Source organism: Dryas octopetala, chromosome 3 (assembly GCF_963921425.1).
Source record: "Dryas octopetala chromosome 3, drDryOcto1.1, whole genome shotgun sequence".
In the NCBI taxonomy this organism is placed as follows: Eukaryota; Viridiplantae; Streptophyta; class Magnoliopsida; order Rosales; family Rosaceae; genus Dryas; species Dryas octopetala.
The window spans coordinates 86248-105089 of record NC_141368.1 but is presented as its reverse complement, the minus strand read 5'-3'; the positions used below and the strand labels follow the sequence as shown (position 1 = coordinate 105089).

Genomic DNA, 18842 nt, shown 5'->3' with positions numbered 1-18842 from the left:
AATCAACACGGAAAACAACTGGGAATTGCCCATGTTGTTGCTATTTTTTTTTTTTTTAAATTGGGCCGAGGCCAAAAAAACTAAAATATATACTATTTATTTGTCGAAAAACTAAAATATATTCTGGATAAGAATTACATTGTTTTAAAAGTTAAAACTATCACCGGGGCCTTGAGTTTAGAGGGAAGGGTAGAAGCGTAGAAGCGTAGAAGCGTAGAAGAGAATCCGTACAGGCAAACAATATGCAAGCAAACAATATGCAAACAAGCAAAGTAGCAAACTATACTTGGGAAGCAACTTATGATTTGCAGTCTTGCAGATTTAACACTACCTACAAGGCCTCCGTGGAAAACAATCCCCACCGTCAACATTACACCTGTCCATCCTGGCCGCGCTGTCACAATGCCACCACAGCTAATTTCCATGGATGAATTTGAAGCCAAGTTTCTGTCGCAGCCAGTATCACCAGTTGCCCACCAGTTGCCCACGATTGCCACCATTACAATCACTGTAAAGCAAACTTAACAACACCATCGAACTCGGAATCTCCATTGAAAATGAAAATTCATCATATGTAATTACTGTAGTTATTCTCATTAATGAATTGTCAAAATCAACTATTACACAGTATTATTGATCAATGCTGTTGGCCATTGTTGCTCTTTCATATACAAAAGAAAAAAGAATCCTAAAATTTTGCCCAACTTTTCTTGGATGCAATCCTCACCATGGGAACTCCAGTATCTTCTCATCCTTTGATTGGTAGCTCCAAGATATTTTTCAAACCTGCAAGAATTCATTATCCTAAATGGAGAAAACAGAAGAAAGCCCATAATTGAAAATATATATATGTATATATGAACCATCCATAATTGATCCAAATGTTTTTTTGTCAATACAGTAACATGTATGTTATCAGACTGTCAATCAGACATGATTTCTTCTAATCAATGATCCGATTAACAATCAGACTATATGACAGTATATGTATGTATGTATAGAATGTAGGTCCTCAGATATTAAAATCATACCCACCTGTAACTCTAACAAACGTTGTACAAGCTTCCTGTTCTGCATGTATGTGAACTAGGGCCAACAGATTGATGGTTCAAGCACTCAACGTAACAATGAATTCTGCTATACACCAATATTCTTTTTGCAATTGAAAACATAAAGTAGTTACATACTTGGCATTAAATTACATTAATCAATCGGGTGTTTGTCAGCCTGCCGAGAAGTATAATGTGCAGAAAGCAAAAGCAGAGAAAGGAAAGCACTGGCCACAAAGATTGCATCAAACCACCGGTGATAGAAGTCAAATTGAATATCTCCACCCAACACATCTGTTATGATCATCCTGGAAAGAGATAATAGCTCAGGCAAAAAATCTAATTAAAACTCGTTCAATAACTTGGAAGCTAACTAAATGATGGACTGAACAAGATGAAGATTATGTGACAGATGACCTAACAAAGTTTGATGACCATCATTTGGAAACCTGCACTTCTAGACAGGACATGACTAAAGTCTCGTTCTTTTCCTTTACAAGCTTCAATGTTTTCATTGAAATATAAATATGGTAATATACTTCTATACTGGCTAGCAATGTAAACCTTTTTCAAATAATAAATAATCGTCATTAAACTTTTAAACAATTTCATTTAAATTTAATCAACCGTATATTCATATATAACAGTTCTATTCAAAATTTAAATTTATTACATAATATGATATTTTCTTACATATTGTAGATGTGGTTTACAATTACAAAAGGAAATCTTCCTCACAGGCCAAAACTATTGTCATTACATGGGCTCATCTTGCAAGCCAGAAGTATTTTGGAGGGTTACTATTTGTCCTTAAGCTGTTCATACTTTTTATATGCAGTATAGATAGATATAAAATAATGTGATAATAGAGGCAACCTAAGGATTGTTCATTTCAAAAATTTGAAGCCTGTTATCGGTCTAACAAGATACAATAATTAAGAAATTCCAGGTGCTGCACCACGCACACTAGAGTGAAAGTAATTAGCACTATTAGCTAAAACTGACAGAATTTGCAAGCATAATCAGACCATTGAACATCAAGGGAAGACAAAGAACCAAAAACGTAAGTTGACAAACATTAAGCATACCTGTAGTCGGTTGCCAAGCTTTTTCTTATCAGAAGAATAGAGGACAGAAAATACATTCCCATAATTTCAGACAGAAAAAGTACGACATTGCTAGATGATCCACTCCCAACTCTGGAAACTGCAAAAAAGAACTGTGCATGGCAAAGGCAGAAAGTTAAGCCAGAGGAAATGAGACGCCAATAAGAAAAGCTACTCTACTTATGATTCCATCAGTTGCTCTTTAACAATGATAGCAGAAAATTGAACCTTCTTCAGAGCATTGACGTTGCACCAGGCATGTATATAAAAAGGTCATATCAAAATACTATGCCACTTAACAATCTAAAGACTGGTAAGAGAACAACCAGCTTATATTCCCAGAAAGTGACTTAAGAGTGACAATGAGGTCACTTTCTTTCCTTTTAAAAATTTATGAAATTTGTTACATCTTCATGTCATGTGATGGGATTAAGGCCTGGTTAAGTTCATTTTATATTCTCTTGATGTAATTGTAGCACTAGAATGTTCAACCTAAAACCATTATAGGAGTATCTGGGCCTAGCCGTTTTGTTTGCAACCCAGTGAAGAACAAAATAATAATAAGCAAGCATTTGGAATCCTTTTTTTCTTAAGACTGCACACCGCTTTTTGAAAATCAGTCTGAAAACACCCAAACAGTCGATTATGGTTCTCCAATTTAAATAAGCATACACGAAAACTGAAAAGGCGGGAATAAGTAGGACTACCTTCATTAAATTTGTCAAGAATCCACGTACTGATATAACAATCAGCATTCCAATGAACAAGAGTGAAATATACTGTCAACAACAACAGAAGTGTCAACCATGGGTTCAGTTGTTTAACCAATCAAGCATTATAACAAGATAAGATTCAACTATAAAATAGAATGTGCAAACTGGCACATTTTTAAAATATGGCCTAAGTCAGGAGTCTAATTGTTTGAAGGACTGTGATTTTCATATAGTCCGACTCTATCCCACTCCCACTGCAAGTATACAATGGTCTGGAACTTTCAAATATTCCAAACAACCCAGAATTGCTACTAAAACCACAGAACTGCCATTCCTTGCCCATTAATACACTAAAAGTTGTTGCACACCATCAAAAACAGGAATAAAATTAAGGTTTATGACCAAATTATCACAAAAGGTAATATATTAAATAACTGGAAGTTTGTCCTTTGAGGGGGAAAAGACCACAAGTTTGCAGGTTCAAATAGAAAACCAAAGGGTCAACCAATGCAGGTGTAACTGTTAAGGTACTAACCTGTGATAATAATGCTGCATTGATGCCAATGTCAAAGAACTGCAAGAATATGCTAATTGTCATCGTTACAGGATCCACAGAGCCAGCCTGTTAGAGAACCTTAGGATTACTTAATAGGGCATAAATCAGAAGCACAAACATTAGAAAGTGAACAAATGTGATAAGCGAGAGATGAAAGCATTACCTCTTTGAAAACAACACTTTGCAAAGACTGCACAGAGCAATTAAAAATAATCAGGCACTCTTCCAAAAATGAAAATCCAAACTTAGGAAAAAAAATTGAAAGAAGATGTTGTTTGCATAAAAAATAAAATATATAGATATATAAGCCAGAAGGGAATAAAATGAGAAGTCATAAATCATATACAAAATTAAATTGAAAAAAAATAATATGAACCTCTTTTGCAGACAGACTTTTCTTTTGTATTCCACAGATGAACCTCCCCCATATTTTCATATAAATGGATATAAAGTTCTAATAAGTGACAAAAGTACCATTTAAGTGAAAAGCTCTTAAATTGGACAGAACAGCACCACAAAAAAAAGGTGCGAATTTTAGATTTACATTTAGATACTGAGATTTGGAGTAACCTAACAGGTCTTAAATTACGGACATGGAAATAACAAGGGAAATAGGAAAGTTAATATATATATAGACACAACACAGTAAGGCTACAAATATTTACATATATTTCATAATATATGCAATTCCCAATAATTTTTATTCAAGATTCAAAATATCATAAAAAACAAATGTCTGATAAGATGCCATAATTATTAAAGTACATACTTTCTAGCATAATGGAAGAACAATAAGTATCTGAATTAAAATTGATCCACAAAAGGTTTTGATGTGTTTAGGTGTCCAAAGTCCAAACTATGTAATGTAGTGTCCAAGCCTTGTCTGACTCAAATAAAATTTATTTTGAATTCAGCGCATATAGTTGTCTAACATATGTCGGAGACACGTCATACAAGTGTTCACTTCATGAATGTGTCCAGACATCATGGTGACTTCAAGAAAAACTTAGACCGATGCAAATTTTGAACTCTTCATTAACATCAATAAAAAAAAAAATTAACATTGTCAGAATTCTGTAACAAAAGAACTGAAATATCTTTAAAATATACAACCCCCATTGAGGAAAACATGCATCCCATACCTTAATCATTTTATATACACAGTAGATTGAACATGCATAGCCAAGTAGATTCTGCATATGACCCCTCCACGTTCGAGAATAAGCAGCAGCCTCCTGCAAAGTTAGAACAATTAAATTAAATGCCTTCAATCAGGCACAGCTTAGGTAATCAAAGTTTTGTATTACTCAGTGGTTCATGTAATTCTTCTTTTCATAACTTCCCATTGGCTATGCTTCATCACATTTTGGTCATCCAGTCAAAATGTAGATTTATTATATATTTAAAGTCATGCACTTGAATCTTAAATATGGGTAAGCATTATTATTCCAAACTTTAGTCAACTGCATCATTTATATCATTCAGTATACTCTTCAATAGCACATGGAATTTCTTTTTAAAAAGCCTGCGCAAAATTTATGCCCATAAATCTTCACTCGATAACTCCTTAACCTGTGAAACAATCGTTATAAAAAAGTTATCACGATATTGTTTTAATCAGAACATGCCCCTCAACATCATCCATGCTAGCACCTCAGTTACAATCTTGCAGACTTGCACCAAGGCTGAGAAAGCCATAATGCCTAAAGTGCATTTTAACACCAGTTCATGAAAATTCCAGTACATAAAAGAGCAGATACATGGTCAATACTTGCAGTCACATAGAACAGCAGTTCCAGAAGGGAGTCATGTGAAATTAAATAGTATAACCAAAAATATTAATCAGAAGGAAACCTTTGCTTGACGAAGCTCATATATTTCCAAGAATAGCTGCTTTGAAAGCTCTTCTAATGCTTGCACTTCTGCTTCCATGTTTTTAATATCTTTATAGCCCGAGAGAGAGAGAGAGAGAGAGAGAGAGAGAGAGAGAGAGAGAGAGAGAGAGCAGGAGAGAAATAACTGAAATAAGACAACTGTGAAATCTTTACAAAGCAAAGGCACAATGTTGATCCTCTTGAAAGCTCAATAATACATCATATCTAATAGTTCTGGATGCATACAAGTAACATGGCTAGATAAGTATTAAGAATTAAAAAAGCATAAACACCAAAAATCTTCTACAAGAAAAAAAGCAGGATTTTATTCTGAGGAAAACATAAATGATACAAACCTTGCTCCTTTTGATCGTCTTGCACAGATCGCACGACAGTGCCAACAATTCTTTTAAAGAAAGATCTAGCCTTTAATTTCTGCAACAAATAACTTTAATGAGGCACAACTGGGGATTGGGTCTATAAACACTGCTAGTGACTAAAAACTTATAGCATATACTAATATGAATACAGTTTGAGTGTCCATGTTGATACATGATACAAGCAATATTTGTAATATAACAATCAACTTATGACGATATTTAACAACTGTCAACCATGTCAAGTAGATCACGAATGAAGACAAGAAAATGTATAGAAGGATAAATTATATAATAGTTAAGAAACCTCTTCTGATCCTTGAATCCGTTCCATCTCCATTTGAGAAAGAATGATTTTCTTTTTCTTAGTAATACAACTCTCGATGGATTGCATTAGCTGTCTTTCCAAGGACTTGATCTCAGCTTCGTCAATCTCTCTGATAAATAGAGATAAGTAACTGTAGGGCAAATTGACAGCTCCAAAACCAGACAAGACAGCCATGACGGTAACACCAATAACCCCAATTCGACTGACCAATTGAGGCATGGTGAAGAAGCCTTTATCAGGGGAAGGCATAGGGAAGTGAATGCCCATGCGCCAAAAGGCATAAAGGAAAGCGAACAAGAACAAGACGGCTCCAAGAGCAGCGCGCTCCTTCCGGAACCCTGAGATGAGATGAATTGACGAGTTTGAAGTTTGAGCAGAAAAAAAAAAAATGGTTGGAGTTGGACGTAGTCACGTACCATTGTTGCAAAGCATCAAGAAACAATGATAATAAGGCAGCATGAAAACCAATAAGAGTATGAGACAAAACAAATCGAGCTTCCAGTTGAGCCATCGAGCCCTACAAATTCAATTTAAGCAATTAGTTGGTCATAACAGAAGGAGAATCTATGATGTGATGAAAAGGAGGGCAATCATGCCTTTGGGAGAGGATGGGGATGATCTCGAAGAGGACGAGCTGCAGCAGATTGCAAGAGAAGGCGAAGACGACGCTGAATATGATCTGAACTAAGACCCTCTTCTCTTCATACTCTTTGTAGAGCCTTCGGTTCAAGAACCACAGCCCCGCCCACCCCAGCAGCCCCAGCGATCCCAACGCCACCACTCCTTCGTATATACCCCAACCCCAACCCATTCTTAATTCTTTCTTTCAGGCCTATTCCTAATTGAGCTTCCTTCCTAATTTCCCATTCGGATCTAAACCTTCCCTTTAACTGGGAACTCTGTCACTCAGTGAGGAGGAAGGAACCTCCCTATTTTTTCTTTTTTTTTGGCCATACTCCCTATTTTTCTTTTCTTTGTTAATTGTTATTTGTTACTGAGAAATCTTCTCTTTTTCCTCAAACTACCCACAACTCACTTATTTTTTTTGTATTTTCAAATTTTATCTCATAATTATAATTTATGCTACAAGCCTTGAACAAGATACATCATTCATAATGGATGGATGATGTTATAGGACTCGGGAGTAAGGACTCGACTCTTTCTTTCTTTTCTTTGTTTTTACTCTCTCACACGGATTATGGATAGGTTCCACAATATCATGTCTACCACTTTTATTTTTGGTTGACAATATCATGTTTTTTTTTTTTTTTTAATTTGGCCATTGGTTAACAATATCATGTTAAAGTAATAAAAATATGCAAAATTTATAAAACAAAAACAAAACAAAAAAAGGAATAGCATAGCAGTGTGCTTGGAGATTTTTTTATCCGGGCATCATGTTAAATTGAAGTTTTGGGTCGTCACAATAATTTTATGAAGGTTACACCAATTTGGAACACCAATTTACAAGCTCACACTAGTAAGCAGAAGCATCCAGGCATACAACTTCGAAGGACGAGGCCTTAATCGAAATCACCAGTGAGCACTTGGCACCATCTATCTCCTTATTCCAAGAGGCTAGTACTTAGTACTTGGTACCACAACGTTATTCAATATCAATAAATCAAAGCCAAGTCCAAAGAATGTTGCTCTTTCATTTAAGAGAACCAAAATGTTCAGGATATCCTAAATACTTGTCACGGTCTTTAATTTATTCAGACCTAAAACTTGAGTTTGCAAATGTACTTTTAAACATATAGCTATCCATAAACCCACAACCACAAAGCTTCGAGAAAGACGAAAAATTTGCAAAGTGATTCTTCAAGCACTCTCAAACCACATGCTAGTACTTCCCCAAGCCTTTCATGATTTGTCTATGGAATTCGTAACAGCATGATTCTCTCAATTATCTGCAAACGATTTAACCACAGTATTTAGAATTAAGCATTAATTTGCAAGAAACATTCCCCGCAATGAAACTCACCATGTGGAGATCGAGAACTTGTTGCAGAGAAATCAGATGAAGTCATTGGAATTGATATTGAGAGCTGGGTTGTGGAGAATGAGGTCTGGTTGGATCTCTCGTCCTCGAGACCAGACCAGGAATCCCTGCCTTTAGGCCACTCATCAAAGAAAGGTCGGAGAGACTGGCCTTCCTGTTTCACAGGTTCCCCTGAGGGGAATTCATTATTGAAAAATGAATGCTGCGGATAATCATGCTGCAAAATAGAGCCATCGCCCGATTTGGATGTGGGAAATGAGGTAACTCTGGATGGTATCAGAGGCCATGTGCTGTCTAGTGGTGAGTCCATCTGGAGACCCCTGTTGCTTCCGGAAGCATCTGAGAAGAAACTATGCTCACCAATCTCAGGTTTAAGTCCTTGAAGATACCTGCAGTAAAGGTGATTCATTGCTGTTAGATGAGGCGTCCATCTTTTGTCATAGTAATAACAGTCAATGATGTAGTACAGCTCTGGATATCTAAATGAAAATGAATCTCAACTTCTTAGGATATATCACTGATAAATGACTTTGGAAATATGTTCCCATAGAATCTCAACTTGTTCTTGTATGATCAAATGTTTCTAACTTTCAATATACCTTCAGCAACTTTACAATCTCCCCATATTACAGTACCAAACCTCTGCACTCAAATGCAATGCAAAACGCAAAGGATTGTATGCATTATTAGATGTCCACATGTTCTTACAGTTACTCAATTTTGTTGTTTACCAAAAATAATAATAATTAGCTTTTTCCTACTCTGAATCATTAGAATACAATCTTTCTAATTCCATTTCCTAACCTACCAAATACATCACTACATGGTGCTACAAATCCTAATCCCATTATTGCATCAGCAACTATGGAAATTGATAGACAAGTACAATAGGAGTTAGGACACATCAGATGGCATTTATAGCAGAAAGGAAACAAGCAAGGACATCGCATATCAGGAACAAGAAATAATCTAAAAATTTTGAAATTCAGAGAGGAGTGACACCGTAAGAGAAGGCTCATGAAAGAATTTGAGATAATCAATGGAAAAAGTAAAAGATAAATTCTTGGACAGCTGTGGGAATAGATGCTGCAGGAATGCAAACAACATGGATAATTTAATATGCATGTGCATGCATAATATGTATATACACAAACGCAGCAAGCACACACATATAAGAAGGAAAAAAGGAAGATATATGCATTCGAACAAAATAAATATGTTCAATAAGGCTGATTGTCAAAGTATTAAGGCAAGTAACATGTACTGGATGCAGCCCAAAGTCTTCAATACTATATAGCTTTCTTTAAACCACACATCCAGGAAGGATTTGCCAACTCCACTCAATTCTTTTGCCACTGATGACAAAATAAATAAATCTCTTGAAATAAAAATCTGCAAAACAACTGACTGCGTCCTTCCCACATTTCCTTATCAATAGATACTGCAGATGGTGAATAAGATGCCACTAAACAGCACACTAAGAACAATTCAGAATGCTGTCAGATTTCATCAAGGGATTAACAGAGAACGGAAACTAAAGAATCAAAACCAAAGGATGGCTGTCAAAAGCCACTCACTGGAAAGACGTCAGACTTCAACCATAATCCTTTTGGGAATCAGGGCCCAGAAGCCTGAGCCTCACAGAAATTCAAAAAGTTTTTGCTACATATTCATTATAGATGTCAGCAGTCTTATCACTCCTGCCATACAATTTCATAAACGGACCCAGCAAACACTATATATCACAATAACTTTTAACAACAAAAGCTTTCCATAAAATATTTTAGGGTATTCGGCTTATGCACCAGTATAAGATATACAAAATAGCAGCTAAGATAATTATATACAATAATAAAGTATAAGATCATCTACACATAAAAGAGTCTGATGAGTTGTAGGTGATGCTCAAAATATTACATATCAAGAATTAAAAAATTTCAACACTTTGCAACTATCTTTAAGACCACCAATATTTAGAAACTGATACATGCCTCCCTTAAATAGATCACAAGCAATCTTCTCAGCCAGAAGAAAATTGCAAAACTGGTACGCCTACCATTTCTATCCTATCTATCTGTTTAAGCAGAAACTTAGCATATGCTTATCACTTGTCATTAGCATATATTTTTCCAGTCATTAGCATGCTCAAGGCAATTTTCTATGGTTGTCACTTGTCAGACTTTTGGAGCAAATTTGACAGAGAAAACAGAAGGAAATGACCATACCAAAAGGCCAATATACAATACGAAGACAAAAAAAATTAAACAATTATTCTAAGAACATTTGGGCCCAGAACCCTTGATCTGACAGAAATCGAAAAGTTTCTGCAAGAAACCCAATACCCAGATGGCAGAAGTCCCCAAATTTACTCACTTACACCACACAATTTATATGGGCCCAAGTAAGACCAAGATCATGTGACAATTATAACAGCTATGCATCCAATAATTTAATCATAGAATACTTCGTCTAATTGCCTAAAAAGTTCGAACATACAGAAAGTTGATTACCATATTTTCATTTAATATGCATAAAAACTCAAGAGAAACTTTGTGTTTCTTACTGTTCATGTTTCCAATTAATCAAATTTCAACTTGATGAACTTATAGTTGGACTAGCCAGTTGTAAAACTTTCATGAATTTCTGTTTTTCTTCTTCACTTGCATTTCTTTAACAACCAAATGAAGCACAAGTTCAGTCTCAAAAAAAAAAAATGAAGCACAAGTAAACTGTAGAAAAAGCAATACCTATAATCTTTATTCGGGATCCCAAAAGGAATGGAGTCTATCTGATAATGAGACTGATTGGTTCCAGAACTGGTTCCTTGGGTGTTACCAAAGGCATTCAATGGAAGGTTCTGGAAGCTCCCAGTTCCACTGCTACCTCCAGTGACAGTCAGCGATGTCACAGTGGACGATGACTGTGTCATTGTTTGTGATTCCACAGGCTTTCTTGAACGGTTGCGGCCACGGTGCATGTGGCGCTCACAGTACTTGGAGTCCGGGTATGCATCCTTGGAGCACCTCCACTTTTTGCCGTCAGTCCTCCTGCAGCGTCCCGGCTCAGGGTCCACCTTCTTCCCATAGAAGGAACAATAACCCACTGCAAATTGTATCCACAATTAAACTGATATGTATACTTCTACTTCGTAATCAGCAAAACCACAGTATTGAAAGTGGTTTGATACAATATCGATAATAAAGACAAAATAATGTATATCATACAAAGTATATGTGAAAATGTAATTAGCCAAAAAACAAACTTCAAAATTTAACAACTTCAAAACCAAAAGAACAAGAAGAAGAAGTGTTCATTCATTTAAACCTGATTTCAGATAATACACTGGCCACAGCAGGATAATTTATGATGGTAAGACTAACAAGAAAGTAAAGGATGAATTTGAAAAATTAGTTTAAGAAATCGTATAATAAAGAACCATAGAAATTCAATGAATGTCAAAAGGTTAACCCCGAAATTAAATTGAATGCATCAAGGCATAAGCACAAATCCAAGAGGTATCAAGGTCAATTAATTTTTCAGGGTCCATAGTGCGATTTCCTGTCTATTCATTTGGGACTACAAACTAGTAAAGAATATAAGATCCCTGTTCATTCAAAGAAAGAAAAAAAAAGGATAGTAAAAAAAACTTCTAAAAATGATTTAAGACGCATTAACAAGTAAAATACAACTATATAATGGACAGGTACAATCTCTTCATTCGCAGTTACCATGTACTGAAACCCTTGGAAAAAGATGAATCGAAATATAGCTGCTACACCAAAACTGGGCGCAAAGAACCAACCAGACTGACCTAGCGGATAAATCAGGAATACAGAAACAAAAACAGCAATTTGACCGGAGAATGCGATTGCATCACCGGATTTTTACAATCCCTCAAAAGAAGAAAAGGAAGAGGTGCATCTCGAAGCAAAAATTAATAGCTAATAGTACATCATTTCTTATTTCAAGAACTGAAAAACTCAAAAAGAAAAAAAGGAAATAAAGATGCTTCAAATCAAATATCGACCCTAAAAATTAATTTCAATCGTTTAATCTGAAAAAGAAAATCGAGAAAAAGGAGAGAGAGAGAGGGGGGAAAGAGTTAGCTACACTTACTGGTAGGATGGTGGAAGAATCTTTGAGAAATGGACTCAAAACTCTTCTGAATAGGAAGCACGAGATCAGGAGGCACAGGCATGCCTGCCATCATATACTTGAAGATCAGAGCCTGATGTTCCAGCTCTTGCCACTGCGACACTGTGAAAGGTGACCTCATCCCCATCATCCCAGTACCACCAACCCCACCCCCACCACCACCTCCAGTACAACTATTCATCTTCACCACCAACCACTCTTCTCTCTATAACACTTGTCCACAAGACCCAGAAGCTCAAACATTACAAACGACAGAGAAAAACATGGGGCATAGATCAGCCAGGGTCTCTAGCATGTTGGGTTACTCTCGCTGTGTTCTGTGCGTTTGTGTTGAGAAAGGGAGGCAGTGTCTGTGTAGTGTGTGGAATAACCCCAAGGACCAAGGTTTGGTCTCATTTTATTGGGGGAGGCATATTAAGTTTGCTTATTATTGGGGTAAGTTTAGTTATTAACTAAGCTTCATTAAAATTGAAAAGTGGTGCTGTCTGAAGACTCTGAACTCTCTGAACGCAGAACTCTCAAGTGGTTCCTTTTTTTTTTTAAGAAACTCTCAAGTGGTTTTGTCAATGTGTAAGAGTGAGTTTGCCAAGTTCCAGTCGACTTTGAGAGATTGTACTGTGTACCCCTCCGTGTAAAATTGTAAATGTAACCATATGGGAATTTTTACTATATTGTCTATGTGCTTAATTGGCAGAATTGTGTTTGCATGGGTTTGGACTTGGGACACATCAAAGTTCAGTAGTTGGCAACACATGACATTATTTATTTCTGACTTCAAATCCCTTGTGGTCACCGAATCCTTCAGGATTATAAATTAGGAAAGAAATATATACTAAAAAACTAACTATTATTTTTATTTTCTAGATTTTCATCTAAAATATAAATATTTTATTTGTTCATATTTGAATTTATTGTGTTACTCATTTATTTATAATAAGTTAGACGTGACATTAGTTGGTATTAAAAACTTTTGATAAGAGTTGGTGCTTTTTATTTAGGCAGCAGGAGTTCAAACTTTCGACTTCTCAAAAATATCACTAATTGGAAATCTATATCAATCTTCAAAATCAAATAAAATTTATTAATTTCGTGTAACATTCTAAATTCTTACAAAAATGGTCTTGTATTGTAATTTAATAAGAGCTGCACTTTTGATGCTCCTAGTTGTTTTTTTTTGGGCTAAGAACATGCTTCTAAATTGAACTTTTGCACCCATTTTTCTATGTTTTACTGTAAATAATTAATAAGTCACTTTGGAGCTTACTTTGATAAAATAATTCGCTTAATTTACTTGATATTAAAAAGGTTCGTTTAGTTTTTTAAAATTATAAGTCGACCCACGTTATAAAATCAGGGGCGTGTTTTATAGGATCGAGTGCTTAATGAGTTCTCTTTTTTTGGTTACTTAAATGATTGAAATTATTGAACAGTAACTAACACTTATGAAAAGTACTAACAAAATTATGGTGAATGTGATTACAAATTATTGTACTTTTGTGATTCCAAATTGACTGTAATTTTGTGATTGCAAATTATAAGTATGCCACTCTATTATTCATCCCTTTTCATAGCTCTTATCTCACTATTGCATGTGTATAATCGTTTTAGACTTTTAGTTACTTCACAATTTTAACATACTTCCTATTTGTCACAATCTCAATAAACTTTTAACTTAAGTTTTGAATGTCATTTGGTACTTATTTGAGGGGAATGCTTTATATTTTATCCATCGATCGTCTCTTCTATTTTTTTCATCCTACAATTTTTTTATGATCGAAACTGTTAATTATTTAGATCACTTTTAAAAGTTTATCTTTACAAAAAATAAACTAAATCGGAAATTATATAGTCACGTAACAATTGTTAATAAATAGACGATAAATCTAGTTAATACCAAAATTATTTGTTTATTTGATCACAGTTACATAACCAAACGATTTCTGATTTAGTTGATTTTTACAAATATGATCTTTAAAAGATTGTCTAAAAAATAAACAATTCCAATTATAAAACTACACTACAAAATGATAAAAATATAGAAAAAGATCGGTGAATAAAGTAGATAGGATTTCTTCTCATTTGAATCTTCTCCAACCAAACACTTTTTGGACAAATTGTTGAACTAAGGGTCAGCTTATCAAAGTGATATAACATCAAATAATATGCGTCTAAATATTTTATCAACATCTACATATTACATTAATACTATATGCTCTAGTGGTGGGATTCAGTTTTTCTTTCAAGAAAGGGAGTCCATGAGTTCATATCAAGATGAGAAGGAGTAAAAAAGCAGGAGAGTGCCCACATATTTTTTTTTCTTGTTGGTAAAAGTTGACGGTGTCCATCTCCATCTTGTCTTGCCAGCCTTCAACAACGAGTAGTTAAGCAAAAATCTCTCAAAGCTGAAAGCCCTTATCATTTGTCTCCTCACCCACCCACTGCCACCCCTTTACCTGACAGCAACTACACGTGATGGGCTGGATTGAGACCGGCCCCAGAAGGCCCAAACCCCCTACTGAAACCTGATATAGCCGGTAAACCACTAGGAAAGATACCGGTTTGTTGCCGGAACGCAGGTGACATTCGACGTGGTCGTGGGGTCCGTGGACTGACAGATCACAGAGGAACCAATGAAAGTGGGGTCCCAAGCTTTTCCTACTTTTGGGGTTTTGTATCATTGTATTTGTGGGACTACTGCTCCTCTACTCATTAATCCATGGACCACTTCTTTTCTTGAATCTAGCAAACGCTTATCTATCTCTTTGAGGGAGGAGACTAGGTGTGCCGAACTAACCTTCATCAAGGTGAGCATGTGAAACTATTAGGATCTCAGATAATTTTTTGGGTTAAATACATTTTTAGTCCACAAACTTTGAGCAGTTTTTAATTTGGTCTACTAATTTTAAAACGTGATAAAAATAACCTCGAATTATCCAATTTGTGTCAATTTAAAATCTTCCGTCCAAATATATAACGGAGGCTGACATGGCATACTGGATGTGCGCCACGTGTCACCTCTTTTATTTTATTTTCGAATTTTTTCTATTTTTCTATTTTTATAAACTTTAAAAATTAATTAAAAATAGCTCCGGACTCATAAAAATACATGAAAAATTCCTACGAACTCATCTTGACTAGTACTAATTTAATATTGGGTCAAACTAAAAATTTGCCCTCTAAGTGTTTCCAGAAAATTTGGAAAGTCCAAATTTATTTCTAAAAAAATTAAAATACTCTAGACTCTTTGGAGATTCATAGGATAATCTCCCGTGTGCGCGCTAGAAAATTAAAATACTCTAGACTCTACACGTGGGGTGCTGGATCTGCAGCACATGTCATCTCTTTTATTTAATTTTCAGATTTTTTCTATTTTTCTATTTTTCTATTTTTATAAACTTTGAAAATTAATTAAAAATAGCTATGAACTCAGAAATATATACGAAAAATTCCTACGAACTCGTCTTGACTAGTACTAATTTATTATGGGGTCAAATTACCAATTTACCCTCTGAGAGTTTCTAGAAAATTTGGAAAGTCCAAATTTATTTCTAAAAAATTAAAATAAAAAATTTATTTTATAAAGGGAAATTTATTTTCCTCTAAGACCGAGAGTTCTTTTGGGTAGCAAGTGTTCATGAGAACGGTAGTATTAGTTTTTAGAAGACCAACGGTGCAAACCTCGTATTTTTTGGAGCTCGGGAGATTATTCTATGAATTTCCAAAGAGTCTAGAGTATTTTTATTTTTTAGAAATAAATTTAGACTTCCCAAATTTTCTGAAAAACACTAAGAGGGAAAATTGGTAGTTTGACCCAATATTAAATTAGTACTAGTTAAGATGAGTTCGTAGGAATGTTTCGTGTATTTTTATGAGTCCGGAGCTATTTTTAATTAATTTTTAAAGTTTATAAAAATAGAAAAATAGAAAAAATCTGAAAATAAAATAAAATAGGTGACACGTGGTGCACATTTAGCGCACCACGTCAGCATTTAACGGCCACGTCAGCCTCTGTTAGATATTTGGACGGAAGATCCTGAATTGACACAAATTGGATAATTCGGGGTTATTTTTGTCACGTTTTAAAATTTGTGGACCAAATTGAGAAACCGCCCAAAGTTTGTGGACCAAAAATGTATTTAACCCTAATTTTTTTTTAGAAAAGCCTGCCGCTGCTGTTTCAAAATCTTCTCAATAATTCACTGCTACTCTTTATAGCTTGTATGTTACAAATTTGAAGGTAAAATTTGTTAAGATTCCAGCCATAATTTTTCTAAATATAGATTTCATTACATGCGTGTGAAAGTAAATTTAGACAATTCATGCTCAAACTTAAAGTATAATTAACTATTATACCTAAAATAAAAATAAAAACATAAAAAATAAAAAATAAAAGGCTTATTTACATATTTATCTTCTAAAATTATAGTTTTGTTTACTTCACCACTTTAAAGTTTATTGTCTCAATTTACCCCTACAAGTTTCCCGTGTATTTTACATAATCCAAAACCATCAAGTCCATTCATTCCACTGTTTGAATTGTTGACATAACATCTACGTGGCAGAGGATAAATTGATGGTGAAATTGACGAACTTGACAATTTGGGTTATGCAACACACATAAAAAACTTACAAAGGATAAATTGAGACAATAAACTTTAAAGAGGTAAAGTGAGACTAAGTAGAGATATATGTGCAAATAAGTTAAAAAACAAATGATTATTGATATTTTTTTTTTCAAATTTTATTTTATTTTAGACATGATAGTTATTTTATCTTAACTTTGAGCATGAATAGTCCACTTTACTTTTATCCATATGACATTTGATATGTGTTTGAGTAGAAATATATATTTTTTTTATTTAGTGAAAATATAGATGAAATGTTAATAAATTAATACAATGAGCCACATTGACATATTTGTAAAAAATTAAGGAGAAAATTAACCAACTTTTTAAATATGAAGTGGGCCTTATTTGGCACTACTTTTAGGAAGTGCTTTTATTATAAGCACTTTTACTAAGAAGTACATACAAATATTTATAAAAATTTTAAGTAGTTCATGTAAAAGTATTTGAAAGTGTTTCCTAAGGAAGTACCTGTAAAATACTTAGAAGCACTTCTTAAAATTTTTTTTAAAAACGCTTTTATAATCCATAAGTATTTTTATTTATTTTTTTGCAAACGCTACAAAAAACGCTTTTACTAATATAAAAGCGTTTTTAACAGTTCTAAAAGTAATGCCAAATGGACCCGCAATTTAACAAATCGGGTAAGCTATAGTCGAAGAGGCAAAATGGCTATTAAGTATTGAGTAAAACTTACCTGCCCCGGGGATACCAATAGGTGGTATCCCCATCATCTCTTTTATCTCTATATCTCTCTTCTCTCTTTTTCTCTTTCCTTTTCTCTCTTTCTCTCTCCCTAGCGATACCACACAGGTAGCATTTCAAGAATAAGTAAGTTTTGTTCTGAAGCATTTAAGCTTGATTAATTGGCTAACCGAGTATCCAAACAGAATGCCCTGTTTGGCCATACTACTACTAAGGTATTAAATTTCGTTTTTTTAGGGTTCCGAAATCGAAATACATATTTAATAATTTGTCGGGAAGATTTCGTCGAAATTTCGGCGAAATGTACCAAAATTTTCATATTTTCTATTTTTTCTAACTTCAGAAATTCACTAAAAATAGCTGGAGACTCCAAATAATTCACCGAAAAATTCTACGGACTCGTATTGATGAGTACTAATTTCCTATAACCTCAAAATAATCAAATTTCTTTCAAAAAAATTATAAAAAATCATACTCTTATAATTAAATTTTTTTAAAAATAATCATTGCCAAATTCTTGAATTTTCATTTTCTAAAATTCATTTTCACACAACTAAGCTCTAGAACCACAACCAAAGGTCTAAGTTAGTTAAAATAAATTTAAAGAAATTTCTAATTCCTTTAAACAAACCTTAAAACAAATTTGAAAAATTTAAATAACAAAATTACCAAAAGCCCAAATTTGGGTTGTTACACTTAGTGAAGACAAAACTTGGCTAGGTGAGAAGCACAGGAAAAAAGGAAGGAAAGATTCAAAAAAAAAAAAGACAGAAGAGAGAGGCACGAGGAAAAAAAGTAAGTAAAGAAAAAAAAAAAAGGGGGGGTTTGGGGCCTTTCGGCAATTGGAAAGAAAAAAAAAGTTTTGAGATTTCGTTTAGTTATTTTAAACCTTAAAAGTATCCTAAACGGCCTAAAACCTAATATCTTAAATAATATAGATTATATAGAGTTTAATATATAGATTATAAAGTATAAAAAGTATTAGGATATATAGAATATATAGAATATTAGGGTTTAGATTTTAGTATATAATTAAATTATACAGTATAAAGAATATACTAATTTTGTTTATTCATTATACTAATTTTATTTAACAGTTTTTGTTCTAGCGCGCATTATATTCACCTTATATCACATGAAATATACTATATAATTTGACTTCTTCAATATTTTTTATCAATTTAGTAGATAATATGTTAAATAAACATACGATAAAGTTTCATTAAAAATTTTTATATTTTGATAGTAATTTTCGTTCGTTTTCATTTAATTTTTGCCGAAATTTAAAAAATTTTAAAATTTTTTTGAAATCGGAAATTTCCTTTCACTACAACTTGCACAAGCAGCACAAG

The 18842-nt window shown here is 34.0% G+C and overlaps 2 protein-coding genes across 3 annotated transcripts; both read right to left on the bottom strand.

Annotated features, from left to right (window-relative positions):
- Positions 1 to 573: 573 nt before the first annotated feature.
- GTG1 (GPCR-type G protein 1) lies at positions 574 to 7064 on the bottom strand. The gene is made up of 12 exons (XM_086238190.1): positions 6600 to 7064; positions 6420 to 6520; positions 5983 to 6341; positions 5655 to 5733; positions 5279 to 5367; positions 4567 to 4659; positions 3588 to 3614; positions 3404 to 3490; positions 2863 to 2934; positions 2138 to 2268; positions 1036 to 1357; positions 574 to 786 (listed from the first exon to the last, which is right to left on the bottom strand). The coding sequence occupies exons 1-11, from the start codon at positions 6812 to 6814 to the stop codon at positions 1204 to 1206; spliced, it is 1407 nt and encodes a 468-aa protein (XP_086094316.1). The 5' UTR covers positions 6815 to 7064; the 3' UTR covers positions 574 to 786; positions 1036 to 1203.
- A 335-nt stretch (positions 7065 to 7399) lies between these two features.
- Positions 7400 to 12375, bottom strand: LOC147289051 (growth-regulating factor 4-like). 2 transcript variants are annotated; one of them, XM_086237784.1, is made up of 4 exons: positions 12122 to 12371; positions 10753 to 11107; positions 7988 to 8394; positions 7400 to 7913 (listed from the first exon to the last, which is right to left on the bottom strand). In XM_086237784.1, exons 1-4 carry the CDS (start codon positions 12339 to 12341, stop codon positions 7906 to 7908), a joined length of 990 nt encoding a protein of 329 aa, XP_086093910.1. In that variant the 5' UTR covers positions 12342 to 12371; the 3' UTR covers positions 7400 to 7905. The 2 variants fall into 2 exon arrangements, with proteins under 2 accessions (XP_086093910.1, XP_086093909.1); XM_086237783.1 differs by lacking the exon at positions 7400 to 7913 and having other exon boundaries at positions 7920 to 8394; positions 12122 to 12375.
- Between the last annotated feature and the right edge of the window lie 6467 nt (positions 12376 to 18842).

Excerpts from the sequence above, each read along its gene's own strand:
- GTG1 (XM_086238190.1), bottom strand. The coding sequence starts at position 6,814 with ATGGGTTGGGGTTGGGGTATATACGAAGGAGTGGTGGCGTTGGGATCG. Across the intron at positions 6,521-6,599 it reads ATCCCCATCCTCTCCCAAAG|GGCTCGATGGCTCAACTGGA; the intron begins GCATGATTGCCC and ends TTGAATTTGTAG. Across the intron at positions 2,269-2,862 it reads TCTTGACAAATTTAATGAAG|TTCTTTTTTGCAGTTTCCAG; the intron begins GTAGTCCTACTT and ends TGCCATGCACAG.
- LOC147289051 (XM_086237783.1), bottom strand. The coding sequence starts at position 12,341 with ATGAATAGTTGTACTGGAGGTGGTGGTGGGGGTGGGGTTGGTGGTACT. Across the intron at positions 11,108-12,121 it reads ATTCTTCCACCATCCTACCA|TGGGTTATTGTTCCTTCTAT; the intron begins GTAAGTGTAGCT and ends TACAATTTGCAG. Across the intron at positions 8,395-10,752 it reads ATCCCGAATAAAGATTATAG|GTATCTTCAAGGACTTAAAC; the intron begins GTATTGCTTTTT and ends CCTTTACTGCAG.